Raw genomic sequence first — 17,291 nt, 5'->3', positions numbered from 1 at the left:
TACTGAGAAGAAAAAATTGAGTTGGGATGAGAAAATGTTTTTATTTAGAACAACACAATGCAAAAGACTTGCCAATATAAACATTTAAATAAATCTAGAGATACTGCAGTTCTATTTAAAGTGCTCTCAGATATTGAAAAAAAATATATTTTGGACAATTTGATAGGGTCAACTTAAAAATTTGTGTAGACATTGACAGCTGGCATAACTCAAAAAGCTTAATGCAAATGTTGCCTTAATTTTTTTTGTTGACCCAATGTTTTATGTTTTAGAGTGTATCTGTGTATATACTTTTACCTCAGAGCTTCAAACATGCAGCAGAAACAAACACTGAGAGGTCAGATGAATATGTTTTTATTTCCTGATAATGAAACGGCTACAGCAGAAGGTAAAGATCAGTTACAGCTCAGATTACAGCTAGAGGTCGACTGAGTCTCTCATTTTCAGATTAATTCACGTGGACAATGAAAATATTCTCTGTTAGCTGGAGAGGCTGAAATAGAGAGAAACTAAAGCTTCATGGAGCTAAATGTCTTTTCTTCAGCAAAAACTGAAGGAGTCTGAAGAATCACTTTGGACTTTGAGGAAAAAGAGCTGCTAGATATTAGAGTTTGTTCTAACATTGTTGTGGTGACTAATCAGAACGATAATCAAGACTAACGAATTCTAAAAACAATCATTCTTTGCAGTAATCCTTCATTCTACATATTTTATGACAGCAAAATACCTCACATGACGTTAGAAGTTTTCTCATGATTTGGAATTTGGCCTGTTCAGTTATAATCTCGATTTTTACGTATTCTTATTATTTATCAGTGTTATTTCGGGACAGAAATGAATTAGCATGAAGCCTCTGCGTAGACCTCAACTTTGACATGCAAATCTGCTGTCGATCACATTCAAACCGTCTTGACTGCTAATCTTTGAGGGAATGGAAAGTCCAAAACTGAGGATGCTAACGTACATACGTACTGCAGTCACCAAGCAGGCCATGACACTAATCGGTCACTGTCATGAACTGTTATTGTTTAGTTTAGTGACATCCTGTAGCTAGCATGCTAACTGCTAACTGGAAGAAAACAAGTCAGCAGAGGGTGAAGTGACAAGAAAACCTTCCATTTTTGCTATCAGTCTTCGATACTTGTGTCGTTCTTTGCCCAGTGCAAGATATCAGAGTGTCCTATCGTAACTCCTGATATCTTGGACTTGGAATTAATAAGGACTCGCTGACACGACTGCAGATTTATGACGTCGTAGTGCTGACTTAGCTTAGCTTTTTAGCTGTGTGTCACCATCCAGGTTTATGTATTGCTCCCTGTCGGAGTATAAGCTGTTTCGTAACAGAGACCTGGTTCACAGACAATCATGAGACAGGAGACGGTAAAAATACGTCTTTTGAATAAACTGAATGAATTCAGTGTCCCGATAGTAAGCAAGGGAGTGACTCATGTGTTCCCAGGGTTCAGTGTTCCCCATATATATATATATAGAGCACATAATGGGAACGTGACAAAGGGCTCTATGTTCCCCAGTTCTACATGTGCTGTCCCTGGGTCTTATGTTCCCAGGAACCCATGTTCCACAGCTCCAGGGGTCGGGTTGATTGGTTGATCGGTTGCTGCATCGACATTTTCCACTTTAAATCATTTAATCTCCTCCATCTTTACTGCATTTAATGTCATCATCAGTACTGATAGCTGTATCTACCACAGGTGGTAAATGTGGCAGCGGTAGACATTTTTAATCTTAATCCTTTTAGTTTTCAGAATGATATTTTCTATGTTTTAATAAATTCTTATTGTGTACTACAAAACATAAGACCCTGGGAACAGATACGCTCCTGTAACCAAGCTAACGAGCTGGCTAACAAACAGAGCTTTTTTTCCCCTCCTTCAACTGAAATGATAAACAATCAAAACATGGCGCTCCAGAGAGGGAAAATCATCCTCGCACTGAGAAAACAGAAAGGAGCTATAGTGATTGACTACTGTTTGCTAGTATGTTAGCTAGCCCTGTGAGTGGATGCTACATTGCTAAGCTTCTTGCGCCGCCTTTTTCGTGAGGATGAATTTCCCTGTGCCACTGTCTGGTGTGTTCATGCGTTTTCAGGCTTTGCAATTTGTGAACGCGACATAAGCTAGCAGCAAGCCAGCTAGCTTGAAGCTAGCTGTTCTGGCTGCAAAGGTTAGCTGCTGCCCGATAGCAACTGAGCGTGCTAGGTGGGCTACTATGGCTAGCTCGGGCCTGCATGTTCCTGGCTAAATAGCATCTTAGCGGTTAGCTCACTGCTACAGTAGCTCGCTATGTATTTATCATCAAGCCTCCAGCGCTGGCTATATCATAAAAAACACGCAGACTAATTTGCCGGTTCTGGTTTGATCGGGCACGAAATCTATAGCACTAAAGCGCAAGCATTTAATTAACAGTGACAGCTTTCTAACTATAAATAAATATTTGCCTCATCTCCTAATTAAAAATCCACGTCAGTCATCAGTCGACCTCTGTGTGCACGTTTAACACATTTGGCTTGTTGTTTGGAGGTTTTACAGCAAACATTAAGACTCCGACTAAACATCAATACAATTTTAAGAGATAAACCAACATGAGACAGACAGCTGAGCTGAAGATCTTCACAAGTCCTCTAGTTTCCTACTAAATGAGGTTCAGCCTGAGCGATAAAGTCAGGTCAGGTTCACATTACTGTCAGTCTAATCAGGTCTGTGAGGTCTCTGAGATGTTGGACAAACAGACAGCTACATCATTAAACCCTGGCTGGTATTTGGTCAGATCAGGATCAGGAGAAAGCTGATTGGTTGGTTTTTTTTTTGGAGCACCGTGAGCTGCTACTGGTTCCCTCCTCCATCAGTTTGAGTCCTGCTCGACATCAGCAGAGAGGAAACAGAACTGCTGGACAACAAACACACAAACAACAAACAAACAGCATCTACAGTCTGACAGTCCAGTGCTGATACGCCACTTGCTGTCCAAGTTAAAATTATTTTCCGGACGACTGACAGAGCTTCAAGTGGATTAAATGCAGACAGTCATATCAGTTCAGCTCATCATATTCAGCTGCTTTAGTTTGTCTTGAGGGTGGAGCTGGAGGAGAGGTCACAGTGTCATTCAAATCTAAAGGGTGCATCCTCTTGAGAGTGGACAGACTGACCATCCTGAGGCTTTCTGAAGGCAATTCAACTTCACTATGAGTAAAATGAGTAAAGAATATGGAGAGGTAACGTTACAGATGATGCTGCTACATGTAGATTGTGTTTTGTAAGAAAAATGAACCCTGTGGGCTCAGTGAGCGGCGGCTACAACGTTTTCAAGAACTGTCCACTGTGAACTCCCTACAATGATTCATGCATAAGAAGCCTCTGCAGTGAGCATGTTTTATGACAGCGGGTGGTTGAATATCAACACTGGACTTTGCAGCTTCCTACAACAAACAGTTTGCAAAACTTCAAACCAATGATCTGAACCTTCCGCTAACACCATACAATTCCTATCTGGGTTCTAACAAGTGAAAAAAAATCAGGCTTTTTCATAGTGAGATGGACTCATTGATACACAAACAGTTTTCTTTTGGATTCAATGGAGAACATCTACAGTTGTACAAGTATTTGTGGATAAACATTTAAAAACTATGCGGCCTAAAGTAGTTGGAAAAGCCCCGTCCATACCCTCTCTTGCAGTGATTCCCGCCTTTTTGGCTTGTGACCCCCTAAAACAAGGCTATGTCCACGTACGATCGCTCGTCACACGTTGCTCTTTGTCTTTTGTTTGTGAGAAGTTCAGATTAGATTGTTTTATTTGAATTGTTACTGCATAAACTTAACCAACAATTAATAATCTGTGAGGCAAAATTTGGTGTTGGTGCTTTGAGCTCAATGCTAACAATGCTAATGCTACATGCTCGTTTCCTCCCCACTCGGGGGTCCTGACCTGGAGGTTGGGAGCCGCTGCTTTAGTGGTCTTTTGCTGTAAGTGAATCAGCTTGATTCCTGGAAGGTTGAGATGATTACTTTGAGGTTTTAAAAACAAAATTAAGCAGACAGACGAGTTCAGAACATCACGTCGCACAGAGAGTAAATTGAAGTTACAGCTACAACTTCAGCTCATTTTGAGACAGAATATCTGCACAGTTTGTGTGAAACATTGGTGTTAAAGCAGAACTTTGATGATTTGATTTGTATTCTGCGATTACCGAGTTCATTTGCATATCGAGCACAAGTGGAAGATTGAAAACATTCATGCATGCGCTGCTCAGCTTGCTCAGCCACGACCAGCTTGACTGACACAAAATGTTCTTGACTAAAATTTGAAGCTTTGATCAGTTTTTTTTTTTTCCGAAATTGCTGGGAGTTGAAATATGTAAAAATACAATTTCACAGTTACGATTGAACTCAGGTCTTCCTGAGAAATGACAGAAACGTGGAGGATTGGAGAAAACTCTATTGGACCTGTGTGATAAGCAGAATGTAAGAGAAACCTTCACACAGCTGACGAGTGGAAATGGCTCAACAGTGGAAAAGAAATCTCCTGTCGTTATTTTTCCTCCCAGTACTGACCATGCGCAGGAGGTTTACTTCTTCTTATCATTAATGTGTCTCAACCCCTGACCCCTAATGATCATGTGACCCTAAGAATGACTGGCAGGTGTCTGGCATCCTTAAAACATGTAACAGATTATTCCAAATCCAAGTTTTGAGTATTTAAAGGTGATTTAAAAAGTGCAAATAAGGTGCCATTTATGTAACAATTTCTAATCGACTTATAAGCCGTCCGAGTCAGACAGAGACACGTCAAAGATGACAGAAAGCAAACGTCCAAATGAGGTCGAATCTGAGCCAAGACCGCGAACAGCTGATTGACAGCAGCCTCTGCGGTCTATTTAAAAAACCCAAACATCTGGACTTGGTGGAAAATAAAGTCTGTAACAGGTAAGACTGGTGGTTGACACCGAGACAAATGCAGGTCAAAACACCAACGTAACAAGTCAGAGTGACAATGCCCATAAGACAGAGACGAGTCCGAGTCATGGCAAGTCCAAAACACCCACACGACAGAGACAAATCCCACTGCGGGCACCTGCAAGACCAGGACAAGTCAGTCAGGACAAGTCCAGGTCACAACACCAACAAAACAGAGACAAGTTTGAGTCAAAACACCCACAAGACGAAGACAAGTCAGAGTCCTGACGAGTCCAGGCAGAAACACGACAGTCCATGTCGCTTTGACATTTTCCACCTACACCAGCTTGTGTCTGTTAACGCATTTGGTTTCTGTGACGGGGAACATTTGTAAGATCATCAAGTCATGATCTGAGGATTCTGGGAAAAAATATTATCAACAGGACAGGTCTCACTTTCAGAGCTGGAATAAATCAGGTGCCAGACACCCAGCAACCATTCAACAACAGCAGCACCCAGAACAAACCTGAGCGTGAAGCTTTACTCTCCAGGTTGACAGTTTCTTCATTATTTCCTAAAACCAGCAGCTAGTTTCCAGGAAGTAGATTTAAAGCTGTTCACGTTGTTTTAAGGAAACCACACATCACTTCCTGCTTGTGTGGAAATTATTTTGGACTTTAAGACCCAGAAAGCAGAGTTTTTGTTTCTCTCCATACTGCTTATCTTTGCAGAGTGAAAGCAGAACCTGTTTGCGAGTCGGTGGATCCTCTCGAGGCTCCTGGTGAAGGAGGTGATGAGCGTCACATGATGGCGGCAGCAGAAGTGACGTTGGCGGAGGCTGGAAACAGAGTGACGACTCCAGTGTCTGACAGGGAAAAAGGGGGTCGTGGGTCTATATTGCACAGGGGTTGGTGAGATCCTCGAACACCGTTGGTTCTTCGATCCCTCGTGCAAACAGCTTGATCAACTGGCAGTGCACTCTGGGAAAAACAAGAGACCATTTTTAACCTGGGCTCAATTATTTGAGGACATAAAGTAAGAAACTCCCAGAGGGTCACCATACCTGACGTCGATCGCTGTGTGGGTCAGAATCTCGCCGTCGCAGTTCCAGCTGCTGTAGGCGGGGGTGCAGCTGCAGGCCGGATGGTCTCGGCAGATATGGCTGAAGATCTGGCGTTTGTTGTGCTCCCGCAGGTCCAGCTCCAGGTCTGAATCGCTCTGGCAGTGGCGTGGCGTGAAGCGGAAACGCTGCACGCGGTGGACCTCAACAAAGGTCAGGTCAAACTGGGCAAGACAGGAGGAGGGAAGAAGAAAGAGACTGTGGATCTGGTTCAGATCGCGAGAACTCAAGTTTTTTTCTCCAGTTTTGACTGAGAAAACCAGAGTTTTCAGTCTTTTTATGACGATCACGTAGAGAGAACATAAGCTAGAACACAGATTTCTTACCTGGTCGTCTTTGCTGGTGTGTCGGAGGAGGTGTCTGAGGAAGTCAAAGCGGGAACATTTTCGGACCAGGATGAGATCAGTGGTGCCGTCGGCCAGGTGAGCAGCAGGTGAGAGGCCTTTAGGGCTGCGAGGACAAGCACAGCTCATACTGGCGGCGTTGATAGCCAAGAACTTCCCTCGGACTGTCTTCCACTCGCTGTCCCTCTCTGGAACCAAAACCCCCAACAGACAGATGTGACCTTTCTTGCTGTTTCTGCTGCAAAGCCTTCATCACTCAGCTGTGTGCAGGTTCTCAATTGTTTGGCTTTCATTGAGAAAAATGTTGATATTTAAAAAATATTGACTGTAGGGTTTCAGGAGCACAAACACAGTCAATGATGAATGCATTCATCTAAAACAGGTACCAGGGTCCAAGAGGAAAAACTGAGCAACAAGAGACAAGTTTGTGGGTGTATGTTTGTCTGTTTTGATGAAGGCGAGCAGTTTGCCCCGGCTTCCAGTCTTTTCAGTAGAAATCAGATATCTAGTCCAAAGACCAGTTCTTACTGGAAGCTCTGGATGAGGATTTGTCGGACTCACCGCTGTCTGATGGTTTATCCGTCTCGTACCTCTCAGCTCTCTCTGAAAGCAGCTGCCCATTGTGCTGACAAACCACACAGCTGGAAATTCACAGACACATCAAATTTTATTTTAGGGCATAAAACAATAAGAATATGTAACCAGAACTCAACTGCAGAGAAGTCCGCCCCGTTCCAGCTACTGAACTCAGATCATTTCATCATCCTCAACTAACCTTTGCTGCACTCAAACGATTCTAACCGCAACTAACGCGAACCGTCAAATACCAAAATATTCAAGGTGCTAAACTAAAACATATGCTAACCCGAAGCAAAGCGTTTTAGCAAGTAAACTTAAAACGATTTGTCTGCGAAACTGAACTGTTACTTCACTGGAAAAGAACAAAACTTCTGCAGCTTTAGATAAGATACAGTAAGAGCAGTCTGACAGCTGTTTGAGCTGAACACTTGGATGTTACGTCTATATTAGCATCTCGCTCACCCCGAGCGACACCTGCTGGCGTCTCGCGGCGTCCCGATGATGCCTCTGGCCGGAAGGTAGGACACTGTTCCTTCATAGTAATGATGCGTCAGGAACATCTTCACCCCTGCAGGAGTCACATGAATGGGATGGAGTAGGGATTACCCTCATCATCATCATCATCATCATCATCATCATATGACAGTGATTTGATGCTTTATCCTTGTTTACATATTTCTAAGTCCATTCTGTCTTTTCTACCTCACTTGGTGTGTGTGATTTCTGTCTTGTAAAGCACTTTGAGCTGCACTTCCTGTATGAAAGATGCTGTACAAATAAAGTTTATTTGACAGTTGTGTAATCAGGATATTCTGTGAGACAAAACACCTGAAGACCAATCAACAATAACTTCGTTCAGGACCGAGTTCTGTGAAGCTCACGTCACAGATTTCCTGTGAAAACATCTGAACACGTGTCGTGTTTCCACCTGAGAGGTCGTATCGGGCCGGTCCCATCCATCGCTTCCTCTCGCTGTCGGTTAGCACGTCGCCGTAGAATCCGTATCCCAGCAGGGAGACGGAGTATCGCAGGAAGGTGTTGTTGTGGTGAACCGAGCAGACGTCCATCGGCTGAGAGTCTCCTGAACACACACACACACACACACACACACACACACACACACACACACACACACACACACACACACACACACACCTTCAACATACGAACCTGAGAGGGTTCATGTTACACTTGAACCTTTGAACAGTTTAATCCTGAGGTAAGAGGGAAGGCGCTTCTATTGTTTGACGTAGACCACGTCCATGTGATCTGGAGACTTGAGCCCAGCAGCTCTAACAGCAGGACATTGTCTTTACTATAGCGCCCCCTCCTGATGGACGTGGGACCTTCTCTGTCCTGATTCGTCTCAGACGAGCTGTCAGTCACGCTCTACTTGCTTCATGTTTCAAGTCCAGCACCTCCTTAAAATCAAGACACTTTAGGACAGTTTAGACATTTGATCTAAAACCTGCTTGTAACTGCTTTACATCAACTGTATTTTATTTTACATTTTAAACAATTTCAATTCAAATTAATTATCCAAATATATACAGCAAATAATTTTACGTGACTGGAAAGTTTAATGGTTTCTTCTTCTTCTTCTTCTTCTCATTATAATTATCATAGTATTGCCTTTTCTCTGTTAGTGCACCTCTTTGTTGTATCGCCTCACTGATCCCTCCACTATCAATACGGACTGAACAGTGGCATCTAGTGGTGAGCAGGAAGACTGCAACCAGCTGAACGCCCCTCGCCTCAAACATGTTTGGTTTGTCCGTTCTGGGCTACTGTAGAAACATGGCGGTGTGACGCGTCTGTTGTCTAGTTGAATATCCCGTCTTTGCGCTGTGGGTGATGTGTAATGAGACCATGTGACTGACCCACTATGATGTGCAGTGCAGAGGTCACGGGGTCGTTGGTTCCCACCGTGGCGAAGCAGATACAGTCTGTTGACCCTGAAACAAACGAACAGGTGAAGGTTAACAGACGAGGTTCACGTTCGACGACAGCTTCATGTTGAACAGCGGACGGAGGCGGACTGAGATCAGTAACATTCTGCTGTCTTTCATCAAACACACACCTGCACCAATCACAGCAGCCATTACCCAAGCAGGTGAGCTGCTTCTCTTCCACCGCTGCAGAGAAAATGAATGTGTGTGTGTGTGTGTGTGTGTGTGTGTGTGTGTGTTTATAGAGCGCTGAAGCAGAACAACAGGAAGCAAAAAACGACACAAACAAACAACAAACCGAGAAACGAGGCCACAGTTGGTATCTGCACCTTCACCTCAGTAACAGAGAATCCTGCTCTCTGATTGGCAGCTGTGTTCACCTCAAGCACAGTGTTTACACTGAGCGTGTTCCATTAATACAACACAACTTTATCGACATGTCATGTAGAGACAAACAGAGCTGAAAGTGCTGACGTGGAGCTTTTCAGCCATTTACTGGCACAAACAGACTTTCAGTAAAAAAGACACAAAAACAAGTTGGAATAAAATGATTTCACACGTAAACAGAGTGAAAATATTTTGTTCACAACCTTGAACTGTTCTATAATAATATTTTGAGAGATTATCGATAAAAATTGGTACATATTTTCAGGTTTTTGTGTCATTTTTCTTGTATTTTGGTTGAAGTTTGTGCTGAAAAAGGAAACAGACGCCTGAACAAAGACAGAAATGGATTCAACCTGAACCCCAGAGGGTTAAACTGCACTCAAGGATCCCTGGAGCCTCCTCAAGGACCACTACAAGCTCCTCAAGGACCTCTTTAACCTCTACACAGTGAGTGCCGACATTTCAAGCATCCAAATCCACCAACGATGAAAGAATAAAAGCAGTATTTTGGAGTCATTTCTGCGTCTGACCTGCAGGAATGATCCCGATGCGAAGCGAGCAGGGAAGCAGAGTTTCATCAGGAGAGTTTGGATCGACGCCGCCGTCGATCTGCGTCCTCCAGATCAGCCCGTGGACGATCTCGCTGAACATGCCGTCCCCTCCGACGCACACCACCCTGCGCCGGGGTCACAGCGTTAGCAGGAGCGTGAAAAAGTGAAAGGAAGCTCTGCGATGTGATCGCAGTAACGAAGCTCACCCGTCAAACTTCTTCAGCTCCGCCTCCGTCCTCAGGTGATCCCTTGCATAATTGGCGTATTCCGTCACTGTGACAACAAACACCCACACACAACGAGCTTTAGATGCGCAGCCCTGACACAGGAAGCTAACGAACAGGAAGTGAGTGCTGCAGGACGTACCGATGACGTGCGTGGACACGCCCGCCTGAGCGAACAGCGGGGCGACCTTCTGCTCGTAGATGCGTTTGCCCTGACGCTTCCCGCCGTACGGGTTGATGTAGACCAGCAGGTGTTTGGGTCTGCTGGCTGGAGAGACAAAACGATGTTACTGATCAATCCGATCAACAATCACGCGTGTTGGTCGGTGCGTGTGGGTGTGAAGTCGTACTGATGGCGGCGAGCTGCTCTCTGATGCTGCTGACCCAGTGCTGACACAGCGCCTCCTCTGGACACGTGAAGGTGACCTCAGCACACCGCCAGCGGTGCCGCGCACACCTCTCCACATACAAGACTGGAACACAACACACACACACACACACACACACACACACACACACACACACACACACACAGAGTCAAAACTGACCATCTTACAATCATGATCATGATAATTCTGATCATTTACCTCCTCAAGCTTTAGTGTGTTTCCAGCTGTGTTTCTGTGTGTGTTAACTGTGCTTCCAGGTGTGTGTACAGATGTTTTTCACTGTGTTTCCAGGTGTGTGTACAGGTGTTTTTCACTGTGTTTCCAGGTGTGTTTACCTGTGAAGGCCGGCCTGCAGTCCTTTCCGTCTCTCTCTTTGATCTTTTTCCAGCTGCCATCATCTCTTTGTCTGCTACTGTTGTCCTCCTCTTCCTCTCGGACGGAGATAATCTCTGACACTGACACGCTGTGACACACACCTGACCCGACACACACACACACACACACACACACACACACACACACACACACACACACACAGACGTCAGATGTACATTAGGTGTTTGGGAGCTTCTCTGCAGCACCTGAACGCACCACCAACTTTCAGCTCCAGGAATCACTGCGACTCAAATGAATCACACATTCACTGCGATGCTGCAAGTTTAAAGTGACATTTAGAGGAAAGAGCTGAAGCCAACAGTTTGCTGGAAAATAAGAAACCAATCGAGAACCAAAGGAGAACACAACGATCAGGGTGGACTGAGTTGTTTTTGGCTTTGAGTGTCTGAAATGTTTGACTCTGGTGTTACGGAGACCTGAAATGAAACCAGAACTTCCAGTTTCTGTAATAACTGTACAGCTCTGATACACTCACACACAGACACAAGGTGCTGACCAATCAGGAACAATATGGGGTCAGTGTCACTTTGATTTGACATGTGGAGGCGGCAGGGATCCAACTACGAACCCTGTGATTGGTCGGCCCGCTGCATGGCCATCACTCCCTTTACTGCTTATTTCTCTCCTCAAACTGCAGATTAATCAGCTCTTGGTGATCAATACAAACTGTTAGCATGACATCACAGGTGAGTGAGGTCATGTGACCGGCAGGTACCTCCAAGTAGCCATGAAAGAGGTCAGCGTGGGCGTGGGCCGCCCAGCTTCCGCAGCAGCTGTATGAGCTGAAGATGTGCTGACTGGACATGAAATTATTTTAACTTTTAGTGTTTTTGTCCTGAGATTCAACTTTATGCAACTTTATTTGTTATCAGTTTGTTTTCCACTCTGGTTACTTTCTGCACAAAGAGGACAAACTGTAAGTCACGTGCTGGAACGATGCTACGCTAAGCTAACTACATTCTGACTCCAGCTGCAGACTAACACACTGACATCCATCTGAACAGCAAATATGAAACGACTCCTTTGAAGAACATGTGCCTTCAGGGTGTTTCTGAGAGCAGCGGCAGCATCATTCTACGATCTGAGCAAACTACAGCAGAAATACTGAAAGTATTCAGCCAAACTACACATCAAACACTGAACCAGGAGCAGCGAGGAGGCAGCATGTTTCTGCTGGATTTGATGTCGATGGAAAACAGCACTAACACTGAAACTACGTCTCTGAAAACATGCGTTTTATTCCAAAATGTGATTCCTGGCGAATCTTTCCTGAAATCCAGACTCATTAAAAATAAAAACTACAGCTTTTGTTTGGCAGTCTGGAATCTGGAGGTGAATACTGTGAATTTACACCATTTTGGAACATAACTGCAGATTCAGTTTGGGAACACACAGTCAGAGTTCACAGCTCAGCCATCAAACAGAGAAACATGTTCGAGCAGCAGCACCACAATCACTACACCTGCAGTCAGCAGGTGGAGGTGGCCCACTGCATCGTGGGGGCGAAATCTCCTACCTGAGTCCAGGTGACGACGGAACGACGGAACACAAAACCCTGCAGGAGAACCACACAGTTACCAAACACTCCACAGAGTTCACCCAGGACACCACCCTCATCATCCACCCAGTGTCCCCCTACAGAGAGTGTTCCTCCACCGCATGAAGCCCCAAAACCAGCAGGAGGTTACCAGACGCTTGAAAATAATACAGTGTGGTGAAGTAACGTCATGTATATCATTACATATGTTCATGTCATACTACATGTACTTTTAAACGTAGCAAATATTCTAAAAATAGCCGCAGCTCCTCTCAGCAGAGAGAAAGCAGGTCACACATTAAAGATTCACACCTGAGCCACACAAATACAGAGCCATGCACAGCTGGACTATGATCAGCTGACGCACTGAGTCAGAGGAGTCAGAGAGGAGCCTCCTCCTGCCGACACCATCAGAGCCACGTCAGATTCATTAAAGACGAACGTCTGTGCAGGAAAATATCTCATTCTTTGATTAAAAAAAAAAAAGGCAGAAACCTGCAGACACACTGAAGGAGAGAAGTCAACTACAACTCCCAAGGTGCATTTCAGGCTCTACTCTGTGTAATCATTACTTATTTGGCTGAGAGGGTGGAGCTGCGCCTCTGTCCTGATTCGACCTGAGTGAGAACCCGAGGACACGCCGTGGTAACAACTCCAATCACAAGGCAGCCTCGGACTAAAACTTACCCTGTTTAAAGATCTATTTCACTCTGAACGGACCACAATGTACAAAATAAACATGATACTGTACCGAAGAAGACTTGAAACTAGTGACTGAGACCATAAACTCACTAAGAAACAGTTAACTGAGGTGAGGAGTCATTTTCTCATAACCTTACATGCAATCTTTCCTGAACGCAGCTCACCTCCTCCGACTAGAGGAGCAGTGATGCTACTGATGCAGATGGTGCTGATCAGTGAGAGATTCACTATTATTGTTATTATTATTATTTCTGAGGCATTCATTTTACATTTTTCTCACAAGCTGCACAGACCGATGGGTTGTTTCATCACGGTGAACCTAAACACACTTGTTGCTGAGGATGCTGAATCTTTGGTTTGGAAGCTCTTTGTGTCACAGTATTCACTAACAGAGATCACAGTGAACATCCTGAAAGAAAAAACTGGAGGAAGTTTGAAGTATTCATCGCTGAGCGCCTGATGGTGTCACAGGTTGAACCCCCTGAAACCACTGGCAGAACCAGTCACCGATATGTCCTTCATTCATGCCCCACAAACACTATGAGAGGGTGCAGACACATGCCGGCCCCTGTGATTTAAGAAGTCATCACTTCCTTGAAGTAAAAATAGCAGTACTGCAATATAAAAATACTCCTCTTCAAGTCAAAGTAACAGCAAGACGTTCGGTAAGCACGTCACGCCAGAGGAACAGAGGAAACTGTGAGATTATGCCGGCATTTAGTCCTTCAAACACATTTTATGTCCTGTATTTCTCAGATTTCCGTGTGTCTAAAATGCTGTAAAAAATGTATGAGGTTTGGTTTACTGCCTGCAGCCTCGCCGTGACCTCCACATATTGTGTGTCAGACTGGATGTTGAGTGTTATGTAACCGGATATATCATGTCTCTATTCCCACCACAGTCTGGACATGTTTTGTTCTGTTCAGGACATTAACGTATGTCCTCTACAGGTCCAAACACTGACCGAGTGTCCAACATGTCCTCTCCGTGTCCTTTATGCCCTTTGTTTATCACGGTGGATGTCGCGGTGTGTTTAAGGCCGACAGACACACAGACACAGAGACGGACAGAGAGTGTAAGATACATGGAAACGGAGAGACGTGTTATGCGGGTCTTACTGGGTCTAAAAGGGTGGTACACCGGGCTGGAAATCCGTCTTTTCCAGCTGAGCAGGGACCGGCTCAGGCTCACATCGTACGCGGCGTTTCTGACGCGGAGCTCGGACAACAGCAGCTGCCTGGCCGGCCTCTCCATCTCCGTCCGTCCGTCTCTGCTCCGTCCTTCAGCCGGCTGAGGAGGCAGCGGCAGGCCCGGGAGGGTTACCTACACCCGGGCATGTTCTCTGTGTTTGTCTGGAGAAGCTCCAAACCTGAAAATAACCGACTATCAAACGCAGCGATGTCAGTAAAATTGTGTCCGTCTAGCGGATTCCTGCTCGGGATGTTTTTTTCTGACAGATAGCGGTTTCTTACCGGAAGTGGGAGGCACCGCGTTCATATGCTGCGTTCAAGTGCAATCAGAAAAGTCTACTTTTCCGTTCTTCATACATTTTGATGCGATATTGAGAACTCTTTTCAGAGAAAATGAGAGACTCAACTTAAATTCAAAACTGAATACTTGAATATTTTTTCATCTTAACTGCATTTTTTTTTATTGTTATCACGTGTACAAACCTGCTGTTCTTTTTGTTTATGAAATAAAGCAAACATGACATATTTATTGATAATGTTGAGAAAGAAATTGTCTTGTTTGAAAGTGGTTTGATGTGAATAAATTACAGTATCATTACATTCCTGCAAAACCATGTTTACAGTTTCTGGGAACTGGAAAAAAGGATGATCAAGTCTCATCTATAGGTTGATGTTGAAAGGGTGTTTGAAATCAATCTTTCTGTCGTTATAATGGACACCAAATTTTATTTGAAGCTTTACATATAATCTTTAAATGTACAAGTATCCAAAGGTGCCAAAGCAAAAAATCAATACATGCAGACCGCTTATCAGAATGAAATGTTTCTGCTGTGTTCTCCTCTTTCTTAACATTACATAATCAAACATATTCAGAATCCTTCAAAATCATTTGGATTATTCTCCTCCATTCTCACTGTTTGGTTTGTGTTTATGCAACAAAAACAACAAGCAGACAAAAACAACAAGCAGACAATAACCAAACGAAACAAAACAAAAACAAAGAAATGCCTTTCACAATTCCAACACTTCACGCGGCACATTAATGCATCAGCATCTGTTGCGTCTGTCGTCACCGTACGTCATCACGTCCTCTGACTCGTCTTGCGCTCCCGCAGTGAATCCTGTGGGACGATGTTCGGTTTTTTATCGCTGTTTACTTTTACCCAAGAGCAACAATTCAGTTTGTGTATTTTTTTTAGCTCTATAAGGTACATGTCGTACAAAAATACAATGTATGTACTGTAAATGTTCAAACTTTATATGCATTGTGAGCTTTTTGGATTTTTTGTCTGTTCTGACTTATACGTCATCATCATCATCATCACTATACTGTAACGAAGCACATTTACTGTACTTCAGGTACTTGTACGCTACTCGAGTGTTTTGCTTTCATGCCACTTTCTACATCTATTCCACCACATTTCAGAGGGAGATTTTGTACTTCACTACATTGATTTGACAGCCTTCGTTGCTCGTTACAGGTTGATATTTTGAGAGGACAACAGTCATCCGGGACATTTGAGTGCACTGAGTACTTTTACTTCAGTGCATGATTTTTACTTGTAGCAAGCAGAGTATTGTGTGTGGTATTATTACTTTTACTGAAGTAAAGGATCTGAACTCTTCCTCCCCCACTGCTGATGAACACCTCCAGGTCGATGATGACTGAGGAAGGCTGTGTGATGTCCAGCTGACAGCTGCAGAACAAGCGAGTAAGTTGACTTTGAGTGGAGATTGTTTGTTCAGGATCAATCGTCTCTCTTCTTCGCTGTTTCTGGGAGTGTTTGTGTTTCCTGTCAGGAGGTGAAAGCAGCTGTTGTTTGAAGCTCTGATCAGCTGCAGCTCACAGGTCTGCAGGATGTTTGGGGATCCGATCTGTCCAAACTCCTCAAAGTCCAGAGTCCAAAGGTTGAAGTGATCCCGACTATCTGACATAAAAACTTCTTTATTGAAGTAAAAGCACCAATACAAAAATCTAAAAATACTCAATTACAAGTCATGCATTCAAAGTGCAGAAGTATTTTCAACGAAATGTACTTAAAGTATCAAAGTTTTGACTACGTCATACAGTGTTTTTTAACCTAACCCGCAAAATATTGGATAATTTGACCGTTTTAGGGAGTTTTTCAAACTACGTAAGGAGAAAAACGCGTTTTCACGTCGTCCTAATATGCAAATCGGCAGAGTTGCTGGTTGCTGATTGGTCCTCCTGTTCACACCTGAGTGTCCTCAATTACTCAAATTAACATCACATTTGCGAGCAAACAAGCTATTTAATTTTTGATTATTATTTATTATAATTTATTAAATACTCCGAATCAACCATCCTAATAACTACCATACAGGAAATGAATACCCACAAAATAAAACCAGATAAAAAACAACATAAATCTATAGAACTTCTCTTAAAAAAAAACAACAACAAATTTCATTAATTTCAACTTACCGCTTTCAAAGACTCTCTTTAATTTGACATTTTCCAGGATGTTTCCATGATCGGAGAGATATTTCCAGGTTTTCCAGGATGGGTTGTGTGATTTCCAGGCCGTCGGTCCAGCTTCAAACATGAGCTTTTATTCAGCGGCAGCAGGGGGAGCTGCTGCTGCACTCTGCTGAGAGAAAGGACATTCTGACATTCTGACATTTCTCTGCATTAGTAGAATCAGACGCTGACAAATACAACTTGTCATTATCCTGATGAAACTGAATCTGTTGAATCTCTGATGGACCCTGAAGATGCTCAGGTTTTCTGTCAGTCCTGAAAAGAAACATGTGAAGGTCTGCAGAGAAGAGCTGACGCTGGTTTGATTCAGAAGACAAGGTTCAAGTGATGACTGACATTTTATTTTGGCGGGGTGTTTGATGACACGAACCAGTGAACTTTAAACTCTTCTTCTCAGTCTGTCATCACTCTCTGGGGTTAAAGTTTCCACAGTGTTGAAGATTCCTCAAACTAAATTTACTCACATTTGTTGCTAAGGAAACTTCTTTGAATGGCCGTGGACAAAATAAT

General features: G+C 43.7%; 1 protein-coding gene across 2 annotated transcripts; it reads right to left on the bottom strand.

Annotated features, from left to right (window-relative positions):
- Positions 1-1,890: 1,890 nt before the first annotated feature.
- Positions 1,891-14,567, bottom strand: LOC143321960 (ceramide kinase-like). Of its 2 annotated transcripts, XM_076732755.1 has the most exons (14): positions 14,207-14,546; positions 12,366-12,404; positions 10,789-10,929; positions 10,415-10,537; positions 10,207-10,332; positions 10,047-10,113; positions 9,820-9,965; positions 8,834-8,908; positions 7,882-8,034; positions 7,416-7,521; positions 6,936-7,015; positions 6,357-6,562; positions 5,974-6,194; positions 1,891-5,890 (listed from the first exon to the last, which is right to left on the bottom strand). In XM_076732755.1, the coding sequence occupies exons 1-14, from the start codon at positions 14,340-14,342 to the stop codon at positions 5,803-5,805; spliced, it is 1,707 nt and encodes a 568-aa protein (XP_076588870.1). In that variant the 5' UTR covers positions 14,343-14,546; the 3' UTR covers positions 1,891-5,802. The 2 variants fall into 2 exon arrangements, with proteins under 2 accessions (XP_076588870.1, XP_076588871.1); XM_076732756.1 differs by lacking the exon at positions 12,366-12,404 and having other exon boundaries at positions 14,207-14,567.
- Between the last annotated feature and the right edge of the window lie 2,724 nt (positions 14,568-17,291).

The sequence above is a fragment of the Chaetodon auriga genome, chromosome 6 (assembly GCF_051107435.1).
Source record: "Chaetodon auriga isolate fChaAug3 chromosome 6, fChaAug3.hap1, whole genome shotgun sequence".
NCBI lineage: Eukaryota > Metazoa > Chordata > Actinopteri > Chaetodontiformes > Chaetodontidae > Chaetodon > Chaetodon auriga.
This window is presented reverse-complemented; position numbering and strand designations above follow the sequence as displayed.